Genomic DNA, 19,876 nt, shown 5'->3' on the forward strand with positions numbered 1-19,876 from the left:
CACCCCACCCAGTGTCTGTGTCAAACTCAAGGCCCGGGGTCCAGAACCAGCCCACCACTTAATTTTATGGGGCCTCCTAAAGCAAATCAAATCTACTTCATGTTTCTTGTTAAAATCACCAAAAGTGCAAATTTTCTTCACTTTTTATGACATTGACATACAACGAGAATATTTTGCTACCGAATATCTTTTTAAAATAAATTGAGCAATAGTCAAACAAACTACTTTCATTGACTTCTGGGGTCAAAACTAGTAATCTATCAATTTGTGTGTAAGTAATAATAAGATGAGGTGATTAGGAAGGTTTCAAGTCTTTGACCCGCTGGTCCCAAAGTCTTTCTAGACTGAGCTACTGCTGCCACCTTTTCATTGCTGAGCTGCCCTGCCGCCACTGGAAAAGCTGGTAAAGCTGATGTGAAAATTGTGTGTGATTGCTGTGTTCATGAAAAACATCTAAATGACTAAATATATTTCTATCCATCTTTATAGCCAGAGGTTGCCGATTGATGTGAGAATTAAGTAACAATTCTGGATTAAGTGATGTGCGTTAGGTTTAGGTATACATGAGTCTTGGGTTACATGTGCATTTATCATTCAATATTATTTCAGTCACTTTAAAATAATAGCTTACCTTGCGTTATGGCGCCCTCATATGTCCCTTTATTGTATGTGTTTTTGAAATGATTGGAGGAGAGCCTGAAGTTTTATTTTTTTTAAATAATCAATGAATATAATTACAGTGGCGTCACCATTGTGTGGCTTTGTTCCAAAATGCTCATTATAAGGAGCATTCTGATTAAATCAGGAGCAGTTGATTGGAATTCAGTTGTTGCATTTTACTTCATCATACTTTTGTCATACCATGATTTAGTGAAGTATTATAATTTACAGTACCTTTGTTGCTTTAACATGGAGTATAAATATCTCGAATCATCAAAGCAAATAAGCATAAGTGTAATGGATAACCTCAATAAGACAACGCTACAATGTGTTCCAACTTTTGAGTTTATCATCACGCTTCATTAATCAACTACACAGATCACAGTCATGATTATTTCTATCAATTACACCCATGTTCTCCCGTCCGTGACAAATGAGAGGCGCCGTGCATAAGGTGAACGAGGTCAGCGGGTTGCATGAACACATTATAGTGATAAATGAGACATTTCCACCAAGACAATTAAACACAGTCAGACCAACTCCGGTGAGCCGCAATAAATCAGAATCAGATGAACGTAAATGTTTGCACTGCAGATTGTACGATGCCTGAGTACTGTACTTAAAGAAAAACATGGCCAATTTTCATTAAGCATGGTGCAAGTGTGGACATGTGGCCTAGGAAGAAAGCCCGTTTCTTTTAGTTTTGTGCCTGGTGTTAATTAAGTTTCATTCATCCATCCATTTTCTATAAGGCTTGTCCAAACCAGGGTGACGAGTGAGCTGGAGTTTATCCCAGCTGGATTTGGCCTAAAGGCAAGGTACACCCAGGACTGGATGCCAGCCAAACGCAGGGCACAAGAAAAGCAGGTGAAAAAGCATCAACCTTGCACAAGTCTTCATATGTTGGCGGATAAACACTGTATTTGTCAACAGATTTTTGGCTTTCGCCTTGGAACTCTGCCATGGATGCCATTTTCTGTTCTGCTTATCCTCATTAGGGTCGCGGGCGTGCTGAAGCCTATCCCAGCTATCTTTGAGTGAGAGGTGGGGTACACCCTGAACTGGTCGCCAGCCAATCGCAGGGCACACATAAACAAACAACCGTTCGTACCCACATTTACACCTACGGGCAATTTAGAGTCTTCATGCATGTTTTGGGGATGTGGGAGAAAACCGGAGTACCCAGAGAAAACCCACGCACAACATGCAAACTCCACATAGGCCGGATTTGAACCTGCAACCTCAGAACTGTGAGGCAGATGTGCTAACCAGTCGCCCACCGTGCCGCAGTTTTTCCTAATGTTTTTGAGATTTAGGGTGAAAGCTGCAGCTGGCTACTAGTGTGGACTGAATGGGTGGCAACAATGGGGACATGGAATGCCAGCATTTTAAGGGGAAGAGCCCGTCAGCAACATACTGAGAAAAAACAAAAAAGAACTATGAACTAGTTCATTTTTGGAATGGTGAACTTAGCTCAAAAGTTGGAATATAATTTACTGAGCCGCTTCTCCTCACTAGGGTCGCAGGCGTGCTGGAGCCTATCCCAGCTATCATCGGGCAGGAGGCGAGGTACACTCTGAACTAATTGCCAACCAATCGCAGGGCATGAACTATCAATCCATCCATTTTCAACACCGCTTATCTTGGTTAGGGTCGCAGGGCGCCAGAGCCTATCCCAGCGGACTTCGGGCGAAAGGCGGACTACACCCTGAACTGGTCGCCAGTCAGTCGCAGGGCACATATTGACACGGACAACCATTCGTACTCACATTCACACCGTCACTGAGTGGGAACTGAACCCACGCTGCCCGCACCAAAGTCAGGCAAGTGTACCACTACACCAACAGTGACGGCATGAACTAAACTAGTTAATTTTTGAAACAGTAAACTGAATTGTGAAATGGTTTACGTGGAAAATGAACTTTCCCAACACTGGATGCTGGAGTATGCTGGAGCCTATCCTAGCTGACGTTGGGTGAGAGGCGGGGTACCCCCTGAACTGGTCGCCAGGCAATTGCAGGGCACGTAGACAAACAACTATTTACACTCACATTCAGACCTAGGGACAATTTAATTTGAACACAAGTCCTCAGAATTTACCACCGTGCCGCTGTGAAAAATATATATTTCAAAAATATTGTTGAATAAATCCTTTACAATTTCCTTTGAATATTAATTTCATTTTAGTATTATTGTAGCTACAGGAACAGGGTCGCAAGTAATAGAGATGCAAATCAATGCTAATGTTATAAAGTTTTTGCTCCAGCATACATACTAGCTGTGTTAGCTGCTACGCAAAAAAAAAAGTTTCAACAAGTACGATGAAGACATTAACAAAATCATACTGAAAGAAGCTGACTTAAAACTTATATTATCTGTTTTATTTTATACATAAATTGGTAAAAAAGAGGGATGCACATACGGAAGCGTATTGCATTCACTTGGATAAAAAAAAAAAAAATTTTTGGAGGGCTTTGTTTTTCTGACTATTTTTTTCTGTTTTTCGGACAAATTTTTTTTCCGCCTGTTTTTCTGATTATTTTTTTCTGTTTTTCTGAGTAATTTTTTCCACCTGTTTTTCTGACACTTGCAGTTCGCAGGTTCTCGCGTGAGTTCGTGTGTCCCGATAACTCAGAAAAAAAATTAGTCAGAAAAACAGGTGCAAAAAAATTAGTCCGAAAAACAGAAAAAAAATAATCAGAAAAACAGGTGTAAAAAAAATTACTCCGAAAAACAGAAAAAAAATAGTCAGGAAAAACAGGTGGAAAAAAATTAGTCCGAAAAACAGAAAAAAAAATAGTCAGAAAAACAGGCGGAAAAAAAATTAGTCAGAAAAACAGAAAAAAATAGTCAGAAAAACAGGCGGAAAAAAAATTAGTCCGAAAAACAGAAAAAAATAGTCAGAAAAACAAAGCCCTCCAAAAAATTACTCAGAAAAACAGGAGTTTTGTTTTTTTTATCCAAGTGAATGCAATACGCTTCCGTAGTATAACACATTAGTACAGTTACAAACATTTTTTTTTTACTGGTTTTCGAAACGAGCCCCAATGGTGACGTTGTCCGTACGTCACACCCTGCGTCGTTCTACTTCTACGCGAGCTCATATGAGCGCTGTGGTGCTCATCCGGACTCTTTCGCCACCTAACGGTCAACAGGGGGAACAGCGCCTCAAGGCTGCAGCTCTTTTGGAAGATGGCGACAGGAGTCCTTCAGAGAGTAGGCACCGGCTTGGCCCGGGCTAAAAGCGGGGCCCAGTCAGCCGGGCAGCTTCTCGTTTGGAGCAGGTCGGCTAGCCGTCAAGATGCATTACACGTTTTATTGTCTGGCGTAGGATGTTATTTATGTGTTAGCATCGAAAGTTGTACGTGATTTAGTGTAGGGGAAAGCTAGCTGCCGAGATGCTAAACAATGTTGAGTCGCGGTCCGTCCGAACTAAACTACATAAAAAATGTTTTTTTTTTTTTAAACTTACCGAGTAATGATTTATTTTACGATATTAAGATTAACAAAGTGTACTTCCTGATTTAAAAGAGACAATATACTTTTAAGTTGTGTTGTGGTTTGCTCAAGGTCAATTTGGTACTTGGGGAAATATCATATCAGGCAATGGATCAATGATGCTACCTGCATGTTAGTCCTTGCATGTCATCGTGTGATGAGATCCCCATGTAGATCCTGCATGAAAATGGAACTGTCATCAAGCATTTCCCTCCCTTTTAACTCATCCTTATTTTGCAGAGGCTTTACTACATCCAGCATCACCAGAGAAGACAGCTGGTTCAAATCGCTCTTTGTCAGGAAAGTTGATCCCAGGAAAGATGCACACTCAACTCTACTGACCAAAAATGAGGAAAGTAACCTCTACAAAATCCAGTGTAGGTACTTGGCACATTTCCGGTAACAAACCTCCTCAAGTTGTCATAATAATTGAAATTGATTTCTGTTTTCAGTCCACAATGTAAAGCCGGAGTGCCTTGATGCATACAACAAACTCTGGTAAAGTTCCATCCATCCATCCATTTTCTACCGCTTATCCGGGTCGGGTCGCGGGGGCAGTAGCTTTAGCAGGGACGCCCAGACTTCCCTCTCCCCAGCCACTTCATCCAGCTCTTCCGGGGGGATCCCGAGGCGTTCCCAGGCCAGCCGAAGGATGTAGTCTCTCCAGCGTGTCCTGGGTCGTCCCCGGGGTCTCCTCCCGGTGGGACGTGCCCGGAACACCTCACCGGGGAGGCGTCCGGGAGCCATCCGAATCAGATGCCCCAGCCACCTCATCTGGCTCCTCTTGATGTGGAGGAGCAGCGGCTCTACTCTTGAGATCCTCCCGGATGACCGAGCTTCTCACCCTATCTCTAAGGGAGAGCCCAGACACCCTGCGGAGGAAACTCATTTCGGCCGCTTGTATCTGGGATCTTGTTCTTTTGGTCACGACCCACAGCTCGTGACCATAGGTGAGGGTAGGAACGTAGATCGACCGGTAAATCGAGAGCTTCGCCTTTCGGTTTAGTTCCTTCTTTACCACAACGGACCGATACAAAGTCCGCATCACTGCAGACGCCGCACCGATCCGCCTGTCGAGATCCGTTCCATTCTTCCCTCACTCGTGAACAAGACCCCAAGATACTTGAACTCCTCCACTTGGGGCAGGATCTCATCCCCTACCTGGAGAGGGCACGCCACCCTTTTCCGACTGAGGACCATGGTCTCAGATTTGGAGGTGCTGAATCTCATCCCAGCCGCTTCACACTCGACTGCGAACTGCTCCAGTGAGAGTTGGAGGTCACGGCTTGATGAAGCCAACAGAACCACATCATCAGCAAAAAGCAGAGATGCAATACTGAGGCCACCAAACTGGACCCCATCTACGCCTCGGCGGCGCCTTGAAATTCTGTCCATAAAAGTTATGAACAGAACAGGTGCTGAGCAGGTGTGGGAATACTTATTGCCCCCCGGCTCGGCGCCTGCACGTTGGGGTTCACCCCGGTGGACAAGAAGGTAGCCTCCCTCCGCCTTCGGGTGGGGGGACGGGTCCTGACTGTTGTTTGTGCCTATACACCAAACAGCAGTTCAGAGTACCCACCCTTTTTGGAGTCCTTGGAGGGGGTGCTGGAGAGCACTCCAGCTGGGGACTCCATCGTTCTGCTGGGGGACTTCAATGCTCACGTGGACAATGACAGTGAGACCTGGAAGAGCGTGATTGGGAGGAACGCCCCCCCCCCCAATCAGAACCCGAGCGGTGTTCTGTTATTGGACTTCTGTGCTCATCACGGATTGTCCATAACGAACACCATGTTCAAGCATAAGGGTGTCCACACTTGCACTTGGCACCAGGACACCCTAGGTCACAGTTCGATGATCGACTTTGTGGTCGTGTCATTGGACTTGCGGCCGCATGTCTTGGACACTCTGGTGAAGAGAGGGGCGGAGCTGTCAACTGATCTGGTAAAGTTTTATTTTTGTTATTTTTTTATTGTTAAATCCTGAATGTAGACACTTTAATTGACTTGTAGCTCAGTGGTAGTTAGAAGTGTAATAGCGGGACGTATGCCCAGTAAAAATAAATCAATGCAGTCTATTCTTGTGAGGTGTTTAAGGAGCTGCTATGCTTCTACGAGTCATCTGCGCATACCTTAGAAGTCCTTATAGTTGGCTTCTATTTCGGTTCTGCAACTGTAGACATGTCTTGACATGTAACAGAATGACATGTAATTTTGATTTCAAAGGTATTGTAAAATTATTCTGAGTAAATAGTATTAGAGATCCGGTTGAATGTAGTTTGTGAAATTTTATTGTTTTAACAGTGAGGATGTCTTGCCCTCCATCCATGCTGATAAGTACTACCCCTGTGAGCTGGTGGGCACCTGGAATACTTGGTATGGAGAACAGGACCAGGCTGGTAGGATTGCACTGCCAAATATACTGCATAATAGCAAAATGACTCTTATTTTATAGTGGCACATTAGTATGTTGTAAAATCATGAAGTGTACCATGAGAAACTATATTAAATTTCCATATATTTTTAATATACAACAAATGATGCAGGAAGAACAATAAAATTATTTTCCACTAGGTGGCAGAAGGTACAATTAAAGAACAAATTTGTGTATTCACTTTGTGACACTTTTGGATGCCCATCGTAGTCAGGAGATTAACGTTTATATATAATGCAGTAAAGGGTGTAAATATTTCAGATTTTTTTTTATAGTTCACCTGTGGCGTTATAGAGGTGGTTACCCAGCTCTGACAGAGGTGATGAACAAGCTACGTCAGAACAAGGTCAGCAGAATCTCTCCATGCCCATTCTCATGCTCATCCTGCCAGTGTGATCATGGCCAAGTAGAATACAGCCCTTTACTGACACGTTTGTCTGCAGGAGTTCACTGAGTACAGGAAGGAGCGTGGAAAGATGCTGCTGTCTCGCAGGAATCAGCTTCTTCTGGAGTTCAGTTTCTGGAACGAGCCAGTACCCAGAGAGGGACCCAACATCTACGAGCTCAGATCCTACCAACTCAGGGTATTAAAGCAAGGCTTTATTTTTTTTGTTAGTTGTTCTATTACTGTTTGTGACCTAGCAAGCTCCAAGTGGGTTATTTAATACTTCCCAACAGTCTTAAATGCCAGGTATGTTCACACCTTGGAACTGTTAGTCTAAATACTGTAGCTATGATATGAAGGTGTTAAGGTATAGTAATCATTATTATTTTTTTAAACAGTTCCATGTTTGTGACAAACTTTCATCAAAAAGGGCTCCAAGTATTACATCCCACTTTTTTACACTATTGTTCTTCTTTTGTAAACTACCCGTTCTCAAGCAGCCCATGGACTGAAGAGAAAAGTGAGCCCCCATAAGGACAGTAAAAATATCATTTGTATTTTTACTCGTGAGTGCAGCACTTCATCATCGAGTGGCCAAATTTCACCAGTTAATCTTTGCATGTGGCGCTTGCAGCGGACAAAAATACACACATCAACAACTTCGCCGTACATTGGCGTATGAGCCACTTCTCAGTTGCGAATGCTGATAATGCTGTTAGTGATAATGCTAATCTGTGCAAGCTATGCTTACCTTTTGGCATTAATGTAATCGGGCCTCCGTGTTGTCTGATGGCCAGAATTCAGCCGTCGCTTGGAAATGCCCGATCTTTGCTGAGCTTAATTTTCATGGGTCAAGAAACTCGGTGTGGTGGTGGCATTATGTAGATGAGGCACCCCATTAAGTCACTATCCGGTGACATTCAGAACTGCTCACTCACAGATATGTTTTTGGAAAGGACAGCAAACAAAAGATTTACTTAAGACCCAATTATTTGTGTCCAAGCAATCAAAAAGTACATTTTACATGTCTCCGGCGTGTCTGAGAGAAAGACAATGTCACTTTAAGAGCATTGTAGTTTCTTGTGTGATATCTTAATGACCTCCACATGATCTAAAAACTTTCCGTAGATATTAATAGCCATCATACGAGTTCAGTATTACCGCTTGTTGACTGATCCAACATTGACCATTCTTGTTAAACAAATAAATGTAGCTTTAGAGTATCATATCGTGACTGAGGTTACTTGCATTAGTTATAGAAGGAGCCTTTGGATATGCAAACCCTTAAAGTGGCATCTCACTGTTGCATCATTTACTAGATAATCCTGGTAAGAAGCAGGTTTGGGAGGTCTGGCTATTATTACTATTTTATTACTAACACCATTGTTCTCTCCCCCAGCCAGGAACAATGATCGAGTGGGGTAATTACTGGTAAGACAGCATGAATTAATTGCACTCCTGGAACATGTCACACCTAGAATAGTTTCATGTAATGATCAAACAAATGGAGGTTCAGCACTGTCGCCAGCAGGACAACAATAACACTCTGTGCAATTTAGATTCAAATTAGGAGGTGATCCTTTTTTTTATTTCTTTGCTTGTCTGACTGGTTGCTATCTTCTGTACTTGCATAATGAGTGCAACGATTTCAAACATTGTCAACAGTCACACTGTCAGCTTAAGTTTCTATATATAATAATAACAGTGAGAAAGTAAGCATTAACCCTTTTTTTTTACACCAGATTTTAGTCCCGTCCTCCCATTATAAACAATTGCTTTGTTGTCGTTGGCAGGGCTAGAGCTATTGGAATCCGCCAGCATAACAGTGAAGCCGTCGGAGGGTTTTTCTCACAGATCGGCAACCTCTACATGGTTCATCACCTCTGGGGTAAACTCAAGAAACCAGCTTAATTGGAAAAAAATACATTTTGAAGAAAGTCTTTTACATTAACTTTGTTAAACCTCGTTGTTTTTGTAAAATATATATAATTTTTACAGACTTCTTTGATACCATTCCTGAAAGTCTGAGATCCCACGGTCCGAAAAAAAAAAAAAAAAAGTCTTTCACATTGGCTAAGTTGGCTTTTCCACAGCGATATACATATTTTATATATATATATATATATATATATATATATATATATATATATACACACACACACACATGTAAGGGAGCTCGCAGGAGGGGGTGTTCAAGTCAACCTTTGAATTTGTCAGCTTCTAACGTAGTATTCGACGCAGAATGCTCTCACTTTAACAACAGCACTTCACTGTCCGTGCTCCTTTGTGTTGAGAGCGATGTGTCTAAATATGTTAATGGATGCAACACTTATCGGCTGCGTAAACGTACACTTCCAACGTGTGTCCTGATTCGGCCAGTTCTGTCTGAAAGACACAATCAAATCTCTTCTCTACTGTTATCCCTCTGATGCGACGATGAATACATTGTGAAAGTGGCTGCTGGGACACTATGCAGGGTTAGTGAATGCGCTTGAGGTGTAATAGATTTTGTTTCTCGCAGCCTACAAAGACCTTCAATCCAGAGAGGACACAAGGAATGGTGCATGGCAGGAGGAAGGCTGGCACGAGGTGGTTTATTATACAGGTGGGCAAATACTACTCTAAGAAACTTTTCCAAATTAGGGCTGGGTGATTAATCTGTTTTATTGATTAATTCATGTATTTGTCAGCACATTTTTTTAAAATAGATTTTTTTTGGCAGCTTCCGCAGTTCAAAGCACCTTCCCGCTGATGTGCACTGCTTCCACTACCATGGCATTGTTTTACGTGACAGGAATGGCGCCCAGCTGTAGTCAAGCGAATTGAACATTGTCAAAGATGTAGTCCCCATTTATACTTAAAAAGCAGTGATTTATCGACATTGGGAACTTTAGACCCGAGGTACAGTGCCGTGGAAAAAGTATTGGCCCCCTTCTCAAATTCTCATTTTTTTGCATAGTTTCCACACTTTAAGATCATCAAACAAATGTAAATATCTGACAAATGAAAGTGAATTTAAAATGCAGTTTTTAAATGATTTTATTTATTAAGGGAAAAAAAACTATTCAGTTACCTGACCCTGTGTGAAAAGGTCATGGCCCCCCTAAACCTCATAACATCCTCAGCAGCAACAACTGAAATCAAGCATTTTCTATAACTGGCAATGAGTCTTTCACATCTCTGTGAAGATATTTTGGCCCACTCTTCCTTGCAGAATTGTTTGAATTCAGCAAAAGTGGAGGGTTTTGGAGCATGAATTATTTAGCATTTAAGGAACGTGTTGCATAAGTTTTGACGAGGGAATTATAATTTTTTTTACATTAACTGAAAAGAAGAAAAATATGTTTGTATTGTGGAAGTTGATGCAAGTTAATGCTAAGGAGAAAAAAAAACAGTTTCAAAGCTTGTTTGCATCAGGAAAAATGAAATCCCAGAAGGGGAACAAAAACAAAAATTTCAGTTGGGATTTTCTTTATACGAAGGGGAAAATTTTATTAAAATCTGAAAATTGAATTTTATTTAAATGTTTTTTTGATTTCAAATTCATGCTTTTAGAATTCAAACGTGCCTTCAGACTATAACTGAAATCAATTGAATGAATTTAAAGACTTTGAGTTAAGATGGCAACAGCAAATTGTTCCTAAAACTTGCATTGCTTTCATGGTTCCCGCAGTTCCTCTTATCCAGCATATGGATTCCCGGATTATGATCCCCACCAAGGCGTCACCGCTGAAGTGAAAAGACCAGAGCCTCTCGCAAGGCTGAGCATCAAGTGGTACCCTTACGAAAGAGTAATCCAAGAGCATCACTTCTGATTTTCTGTGCTGCCAAACTACATGCCCCTTTTCTTTCATCGTTTTTCTGATGTCAGAATTGTTAACTCGGTGAAAGATATAAGGACAGCAAAAGGAGTACATTTACATATTCTGATGGCCATCAGTGGGATAGCATTGGATTGCAGGGGCTAAATCTTTAAAAATGTAATTGTGGTATTTATTGTACGTTTCCCAGTTTGTGTTGCTGGCCCAAAAAGTATGTGTTGCGGTTGTTACAGTCATACTCAGAATTATTCAACCTCCATTATGAATTACATCTGCAAAAAGTACAAAAATGTCAATAGCTGGCTAGTGGAAATAAATTGTGTTGCGCTATTTAAATTATTTTTCTTTGGCTCATTGAAAATACCATCCATCCATCTATCCACTTCCTGAGCCACTTCTCCTCACTAGGGTCGCGGGCGTGCTGGAGCCCATCGCAACCATCATCGGGCAGGAGGCGGGGTACACCCTGAACTTGTTGCCAGCCAATCGCAGGGCACATATAAACAAACAACCATTCGCACTCACATTCATACCTACGGGCGATTTAGAGTTGTCAATTAACCTCCCATGCATGTTTTTTTGGGGGGGGTGTGGGAGGAAACCCACGTAGGCACGGGGAGAACATGCAAACTCCACACAGGCGGGGCCGGGGATTGAACCCCGGTCCTCAGAACTGTGAGGCAGACGCTCTAACCAGTCGTTCACCGTGCTGCCCATTGAAAATACAATTTTGCAAATATCATTAACAATGGGGGTTGAATTGTTTTGACTGTAAGTGTAATTCAGTAATTGAAAGTAACTATATCTACAACCACGTACCCATTAAGCTGATGGTGCAGCATACAAAGCAACACAACTCCCCATTAGATAAGATGTGCATTGCTGGGCATCCAAATGGACACATCCTGCCAATATGCCTTACTACAAACTACAAAACTGTCATGGCAAACATTGGGTCAAGTCCTTTTTCAATATTAGGATTTTAGGTAGGTCAACTTTGCTTTGACACGGGCCCTTGCAACTCCACTGCACTACACCACAGGCTGGTCATTAATTCAAACATCTGCTCTTGCTACATGTTGGCTAAGTCATTGATAAACAAATTTAGAACCTACCAAAGTGACTTGAAATTATTTTTTAAAAAAGCAGCTGTATGGTATGTACATGTTAATACTCTTGATCGTATCATAACTGCTGAAGCTCACTTTAGTGTGCAACACAGGCGGCTTTTATTTATTCAGTGTAACACATTGTTAACTGTTTAAATGTTAGCTGGAATAACAGCTGAACTTTGTGTTCCAAAGTTGACAGTATCAATGTTTGTTACATATCAGGAAGTTTATTTTTGACTGAAATACATCTTGTTTTGCTGTTTTTTCCTAAGTTGATATGTGGATAGTTTTTACACCATCGTGTTATCAAGTTTTCTAGTCTTGTTTGTAAATGTGACCTCCCCCCCACCACCCCACCCCTTTTGTGAACTAAGCATGCCTTGTTTTAAAATAGATATCATATAAGGTATTTTCAGGGGGATTAATGATGCCACAACATTGGCAATCATACCACTATATTATTGCCAGATTTTATCAGGAAAAAAACCAAAATGTCTTTCTAGGGCAATAATGACAAAAATTAAAGAAATTCAAGCAACAATGTTCATAGCCCGTTTGTGTTTAATACTCATAGTCTTAACATGTAATTCACTGCAGCCTGTCCTTCACATGACTGATTGTTTTATCCATACATATTTAAAATCTTGGTTTTTTTCCCCACATTGCACTTCCCACTGTGTAGGACTTGTAAGTCTTAGACGTAAAAAAGTGCCTGAAACAAAAATATTTTTAACCTCCACACAGACAGTGGATATTTTATAGTATGTTATAGCATAGAAAATCAAGATGGTAGAAACCACATAAAGGTAGAATTGGTCGGCCTAAAGTAAACATGGTCATTAATTAAAAATCTTGACATAAAAGGAGTATGCACAATGGATAAAACCATCAGATACACACCTTTTGGTGCAAATAACATTAGTAGAGTAAACAAAAACAAAAAAGAGTGAATGTATTCTTTTTAGGCTCTTCAAATCTTTTCCATTTCTTTCAGCAACTCTCCAAAACTTGTAACATACCAAGTACTCATCTCTTTAACCTGTGGCCTCACAACATTGCCACCGAATCCGATGAAGGTGCTCTGAAGAGGGGAGAACAAATTGACCAATCACATGGATTTTCAATACAATAACTATGAATACAAGCCTAATTATTTAAATGAACCTACAGGGCATTAACATAAAAACCACTTACAGCTGGGGGGCAGGCCTCAAGATCAGTGGCTCCGTCACCAATCATCACCACTGTCTTGAAGCCGTACTTTTCCTTCAGCATGCTGATGACTTTTCCTTTGCCGCCACTCTCAGCTGTCGGTTGGGTCTCGTCGAATCCGGCGTACTCACCTAAACAAACCGACATTTACTCTACTACTTAAAAAGTCTAGTCACATTAGTACATGATGGAGGAAGAGCAGTAATTGATCTCGGATACATCAGAAATTAGCTAATAAAGTGAGTACAGTAGTATCTTTTTAGTCCTGGTGGGATTTTTTTTTTTTTTAGGATTTTTTCACATTTAATTTACAGCGAAGTACTGTACAGACCCCACTAGACACTTTCGGCTGTGTTCCGACGTTTGCCGAAGGGAATGGAGGCAGAAGTGGTGCGGATAAACAAAAATACTTCCTTTGGAAAATACTTCTCGCGGTCTGGGGAACCCACTTTTATACAAAAAAAAAATGACATCAGGTAAGACGTTTGTTTTTATGTACTGTCGTTTCTTTGTTCGTCAGTCTAGGGTGCTTCTTTGAGGGTGCCGTTTCACGTCACAGTTCACGGATTCATGACTCAAGAGTAGTCTGCTTTGCCCACGCACGTTAAGAGCTTTGGTCATAAATATTGAACACTTTCGATACTTAAGATTGTTCGCCCCGACCCGTTTTGGACCCTAGAATCGGGACAAATCCATTCTTAACACACATTAGACCTAAGAATATTTCTTCTAAGATCGGGAAGGGGCAGAATCAGGACAAAACAGCCCAATTATCTTTACGTGTGTACCGGGCCTTAGGGGTCAAAACTGATCTATTGCGAGACAGTTCTATAATTTGGTGTGCATTACCATCCTACAGTCGGTACACTGAAGTCTCATATGACATCACGCATGATGACTGTTCGACCCTTCAGTCTTTGACTAACTTCCATCCTTCCATTTTCGACTGCCCTCGTTCTCTGGAGTGGTGAGCTTGAGCCTATCCCAACTGACATTGGGCAAGAGCCAGGGTGCATCCTGGATGCGTCTGCAGCCAATCGCAGGGCACAGATGGACATCGGTGTGAATGTGTACATTTTAGTCCTGGGCTGATCGCCAGTCAACTCGCCGGGCTCGGAGCAGCTTTGAAGGCAAGATTCCAAATTGTTTTGTCATTGGGTAATTTGAATTTTGAGGTACCACTCTAATATGTTTAACACTGCTCGACTCTTGTATTGTACCTGATGTTGTGGCCGGTGAGTGTGTATTGTCATTAAATGTCACCATTCACCAAATTACCCTGTAAAACAGATTAAAGCGTATCAGATGAGGTCTCACCGTTGAAGTAGAACTTGAGTCGGTTGGCGTAGACGTTTTCAAGAGGAATGTTTAGCTGAGTGGCCACGTGCTCAACAATGCAGCGGAAGCCACCTGAGATGAGGAACACCTTGATGTTGCGCTGGTGTAGGCGGTCCACAAGGTCCCTGAAAGTGAACACAAACGGAAATTAATAATCACGACCGCTATAGTGGTCATCCCACTGATGATGATACACCTCAATTAGTGACTCAATCAGGGGTAAGGCTGGACACATGCTTCCAACCTTTTGCGAAGTGTGGGCAAGGCCCTTTTCTGTTCAAGCATGACAGTGCCCTAACACAAAGCAAGGTTTGATATTAAGATAGACCAACAGAATATTAATACCAAAGTAACTTGCAGAAGCAAATTCCTAAAAGCATGAATAAGCAAATTTGAACTAAATCCTGAACCTTGACGGGTTAAACTATTATGAGTTACACCTACTTATTACCAATTCTCTTCTGAATGAATGAAATTTTTCACGTGCTTTTCCTTTTCGCTTGCTTTAGGTATGTCCGTAGCATATGCTCAACGAGGCACTCTAACCCGATCCCTAAAAAATAACACTGCTTGCATTTTAAATATTTTTTCCTTTTTATTATGGCTTGAGGTTTAGAATTGATAGACACTTTATTAATCCAAGGGTAATTCCAGACTTCTATCCACCCACTTTCTATGGCCTTTGTCCTCACCTTAGGGTCACAGGTAAGCTGGGTCCTATCCCAGCTGGCTTTGGGGGAGAGGTGGGAAAAACCTTGGATGTCAATCGCAGGGCACATATAGACATACAACCAACCAATTATACACGCAGTCACACCGATCGTCTAAAATTAACCTAACATTGCACTGTTTTGGAAAATGGAAAGAAGCCGGAGTACCTGGAGAAACCGGGGAGAACATCCCAACTCCACACAAGATGACCCGATCCAAGATTTGAACACGCTTCACTGTGCTAGCTTTTCAGAATTTTAATCACCTTAAATGACAGATTCAAGATTTATCTTTTTTTCAAGACTTCAAGTGCATAATGAAACATTTTAACTGACACAATTTCAATAAAACTAATTGTACATACAATAATTATGGCCTGGGAAATCTTCCCAGTGCGGGGATGTTGAGTATTCAATAATAACGCTTAATTAGATCTTCTTAAACAGCAAAATACATTTGGGTTTCCAACTGACTTGACAAATGACTTGTATGACTTTGCCAAAGCTTTCAGAACTTGTAGTACTTTTCCGGGACAATCTTGATGGTCGGAATGCTGTAACTGGGATGAAAGAAGACTCACATGTGGGTTGTCACTCTTACCTGATACCTGGGGTCAGCTGTGGCGGATGATCAGTGATCAGTTTGTTGACTTGTTCTCTGGAACATTTGATGACAGCGAGGCGCTCAGTCAAGGCTGATTTGAAAGTCATTGAGCCACCCATGGCTTTACGAGTCCTAAAACAAACAAATTAAGTCTAGTGTGTGATATGATAACATTGGGGAAACATCATTTTTTCTTCTTTTCCTTTCGGCTTGTCCCTTTAGGAGTCGCCACAGCGTGTCATCCTTTTCCATGTAAGCCTATCTTCTGCATCCTCCTCTCGAACACCAACTGCCCTCATGTTTTCCCTCACGACATCCATCAACCTTCTCTTTGGTCTTCCTCTAGCTCTCTTGCCTGGCAGCTCCATCCTCATCATCCTTCTACCAATATACTGACTCTCTCTCCTCTGGACGTGTCCAAACCATCAAAGTCTGCTCTCTCTAACTTTGTCTCCAAAACATCGAACCTTGGCTGTCCCTCTGATGAGCTCATTTCTAATTTGATCCAACCTGGTCACTCCGAGAGCGAACCTCAACATCTTCATTTCCGCCACCTGCAGCTCTGCTTCCTGTTGTCTCTTCAGTGCCACTGTCTCCAATCCGTACATCATGGCTGGCCTCACCACTGTTTTATAAACTTTGCCCTTCATCCTAGCAGAGACTCTTCTGTCACATAACACACCTGACACCTTCCTCCACCCGTTCCAACCTGCTTGGACCCGTTTCTTCACTTCCTGACCACACTCACCATTGCTCTGGACGGTTGACCCCAAGTATTTAAAGTCCTCCACCCTTGCTATCTCATCTCCCTGTAGCCTCACTCTTCCCCCACCACCCCTCTCATTCATGCACATATACTGTCTTACTTTGTCTAATCTTCATTCCTCTGCTTTCCAGTGCATGCCTCCATCTTTCTAACTGTTCCTCCACCTGCTCCCTGCTTTCACTGCAGATCACAATGTCATCTGCAAACATCATGGTCCACGGGGATTCCAGTCTAACCTCATCTGTCAGTCTAACCATCACCACAGCAAACAGGAAGGGGCTCAGGTCTGATCCCTGATGCAGTCCCACCTCCACCTTAAATTCGTCTGTCACACCTGCAGCACACCTCACCACTGTGCTGCTGCCCTCATACATGTCCTGTATTATTCTAACATACTTCTCTTCCACTCGAGACTTCTGCATGCAGTACCACAGTTCCTCTCTGGGTCTTCTGTCAGAGGCTTTCTCTAGATCTACAAAGACACAATGTAGCTCCTTCTGACCTGCTCTGTAATTTTCCATCAACATCCTCAAGGCAAATAATGCATCTGTGGTATCTTCTCACGCGCTAGAATTCTATTGAACAACCTGGTCACAAACTCCACAGCCACCTCTCCTAGATGCTTCCATACCTCCACAGGAATGTCATCAGGAACCACTGCCTTTCCATGTTTCATCCTCTTTAATGCCTTTCTAACTTCCCCCTTACTAATCATTGCCACTTCCTGGTCCACCGCACTTGCCTCTTCTAGTCTCCGTTCTCTCTCATTTTTCTCCTTCATCAACTCCTCAAAGTATTCTTTCCATCTATCTAGCACACTACTGGCACTAGTCAATATATTTCCACCTCTATCCTTAATCACCCTAACCTACTCCACATCCTTCCCATCTCTATCCCTCTGTCTGGCCAACCTGTAGAGATCATTTTCTCCTTCTTTAGTGTCCAACCTGGCATACATGTCATCATATGCCTCTTGTTTGGCCTTTGCCACCTCTACCTTTGCCCTATGTCGCATCTCAATGTATTCCTTTCGCCTCTCCTCTGTCCTCTCAGTGTCCCACTTCTTCTTAGCTAACCTTTTTCCTTGTATGATTTCCTGTACTGTGAGGTTCCACCACCAAGTCTCCTTCTCTCCTTTCCTGCCAGAAGATACACCAAGTACTCTCCTGCCTGCCTCACTGATCACCTTGGCTGCAGTGGTCCAGTCTTCTGGAAGCTCCTCCTGTCCACCAAGAACCTGTCTCACCTCTTTCCGAAAAGCTGCACAACACTCGTCCTTACAGTTGGTAACCTCCTTCAGATTACATCGTCTGCACAAGATGTAATCCACCTGCGTGCTTCTACCTCCGCTCGTCGGTCACCCTATGTTCCTGCCTCTTCTGGAAAAAAGTGTCCACTACAGCCATTTGCATCCTTTTTGCAAAGTCTACCACCATCTGTCCCTCCAAGTTCCTTTCCTGGATCACCCCTATTTCCTTCATCAACATGTCCATTACAATCTGCACCAATCAATACTCTCTCGCTGTCTGGGATGCTCAGAACTACTTCGTCTAACTCCTTCCAGAATTTCTCTTTCACCTCTAGGTCACATCCTACCTGTGGGGCATAGCCACTAATCACATTACACATAACACCCTCAAGTTCAAGTTTCAGCCTCATCACTCGATCTGATACTCTTTTCACCTCCAAGACATTCTTAGCTAACTCTTTTTTTAAAATCACCCCTACTCAATTTCTCTTCCCATCTACACCATGGTAAACTAATTTAAACCCTGCCCCTAAACGTCTAGCCTTACTGTCTTTCCACCTGGTCTCCTGGACACACAATATATCAACCTTTCTCCTAATCATCATGTCAACCAACTCCCAAGATTTTCCTGTCATAGTCCCAACATTCAAAGTCCCCACATTCAGTTCTAGGCTCTGTACTTTCCTCTTCTTTCTGCCGAAGAACCTGCTTTCCACCTCTTCTTCAACTTCGACCCCATAGTAGCTGAATTTCCACCGGTGCCGTCAACCTGTTGTTAACCCGGGCCATGACCGATCCAGTATGGAATTCTTTGGATGAACGCTCATATTTGTTTGGCAAAGTTTTAAGACAGATGCCCTTCCTGACGCAACCCTCTGCATTTATCCGTGCTTGGGACCGGCCTACAGTTTGCACTAGCTTGTGCCTCCCATAGGGCTGCATTGACATTGAGGAAACATAATTTTGGATAATTACATTTCAGTAACCGCGTCCCCCACGCCGCAGAACTTAGCCAGTTCATCGATGCCTTCTTCCTTGATGACTGTGCTGTCTACATCGAAACAGACAGCTTCTGCTCGTCTGAAAAGTTCCTTTGTCTGTGACGTTGTGGACATTGCAACGCTATGAAGAGAAATACAGTGCAGTCAATATTAGAGGACTAAACAAACAAAACGAACAACCCTTTTCCTCTGGTTGCTCAGCCTTTTAGATAAAAAATAGGACAGGTAAATAATAATTAGAGTAGCTCTATGGCAACATGTGAAAGGCATTCTGAGCACATCATTTTTACTTTGCGCCTAGGTACATTTCAGAGTCTGTACTTTTTCTTTTACTGAAGTACAGGATTTGAATCAGTACTTTTTTTTTTTAACATGAGAAATCTCTTTCACTGAGCACTGATCTAAGCGTGATGTCTGATGTATTACAAAGCTAATTATTATGCGTCAAAAAACAAATTCATAACAAAACGTCTCTGATCTTGGCGAGTGAGTGCCAAAAATATGTTGCATAGTGCGGATCGCATAAACAAAACATATGAGGGGGCCATGGTGGACATCAATTGCTACTGTTGCGTCACCCCCTCACTCACAATATACATTTACAGTATGGTGTTGAAAAGCTAAAGTAAAAATAAACACAAATAAGCAGTAATGCAATGTGACAGGCATGCCAAAACAGTAAACCGCCATTCATATCTGAAAAAGTGCAGACATTTGGTACAGTTAAACCAACCAAGCCATTCTGTTTTCGCTCTGTTGTCACTAGCTGTTAAAAAAAATGCTGTTTAAGTGAAACGACTAATGGGACAAAGATGGTGTCAAGGAAATTGGAAAATCGGCCAAAAAGAACAAGCCGTTCTGTAATACTCACGTGAAATAGCAGCGGTGATAAGGCACGAGAGTCAGCGTCTAGCAGAGTTGCACAGTCGCACACAAAAACAAGCATCAGTTGGTGAAAAATCATGCAGAAGAAGAACCGAGCAGCGAGCTGCACCAATCACAGCGATGCCGGTGAGGAAACGCCCCGCCTACTCTCTTCTGATATGACGTCATAGTGTTTAACCAATCAGCTCTCCGATATCAATGATCC

General features: G+C 42.3%; 2 protein-coding genes across 2 annotated transcripts; one reads left to right on the forward strand and one right to left on the reverse strand.

Moving 5' to 3' along the window:
* The first annotated feature begins 3,784 nt into the window (after window positions 1–3,784).
* LOC133481906 (protein NipSnap homolog 2-like) lies at window positions 3,785–12,447 on the forward strand. Its single transcript, XM_061781229.1, has 10 exons — window positions 3,785–3,944; window positions 4,399–4,535; window positions 4,611–4,656; window positions 6,459–6,553; window positions 6,864–6,934; window positions 7,032–7,172; window positions 8,373–8,404; window positions 8,767–8,861; window positions 9,495–9,578; window positions 10,647–12,447. Exons 1-10 carry the CDS (start codon window positions 3,853–3,855, stop codon window positions 10,709–10,711), a joined length of 858 nt encoding a protein of 285 aa, XP_061637213.1. The 5' UTR covers window positions 3,785–3,852; the 3' UTR covers window positions 10,712–12,447.
* Window positions 12,448–12,449: 2 nt separating this feature from the next.
* On the reverse strand, window positions 12,450–19,811 carry psph (phosphoserine phosphatase). The gene is made up of 6 exons (XM_061781230.1): window positions 19,658–19,811; window positions 18,761–18,907; window positions 15,768–15,902; window positions 14,436–14,581; window positions 13,101–13,249; window positions 12,450–12,987 (listed from the first exon to the last, which is right to left on the reverse strand). The coding sequence occupies exons 2-6, from the start codon at window positions 18,898–18,900 to the stop codon at window positions 12,877–12,879; spliced, it is 681 nt and encodes a 226-aa protein (XP_061637214.1). The 5' UTR covers window positions 18,901–18,907; window positions 19,658–19,811; the 3' UTR covers window positions 12,450–12,876.
* Between the last annotated feature and the right edge of the window lie 65 nt (window positions 19,812–19,876).

This window comes from Phyllopteryx taeniolatus, chromosome 8 (genome assembly GCF_024500385.1).
Source record: "Phyllopteryx taeniolatus isolate TA_2022b chromosome 8, UOR_Ptae_1.2, whole genome shotgun sequence".
In the NCBI taxonomy this organism is placed as follows: Eukaryota; Metazoa; Chordata; class Actinopteri; order Syngnathiformes; family Syngnathidae; genus Phyllopteryx; species Phyllopteryx taeniolatus.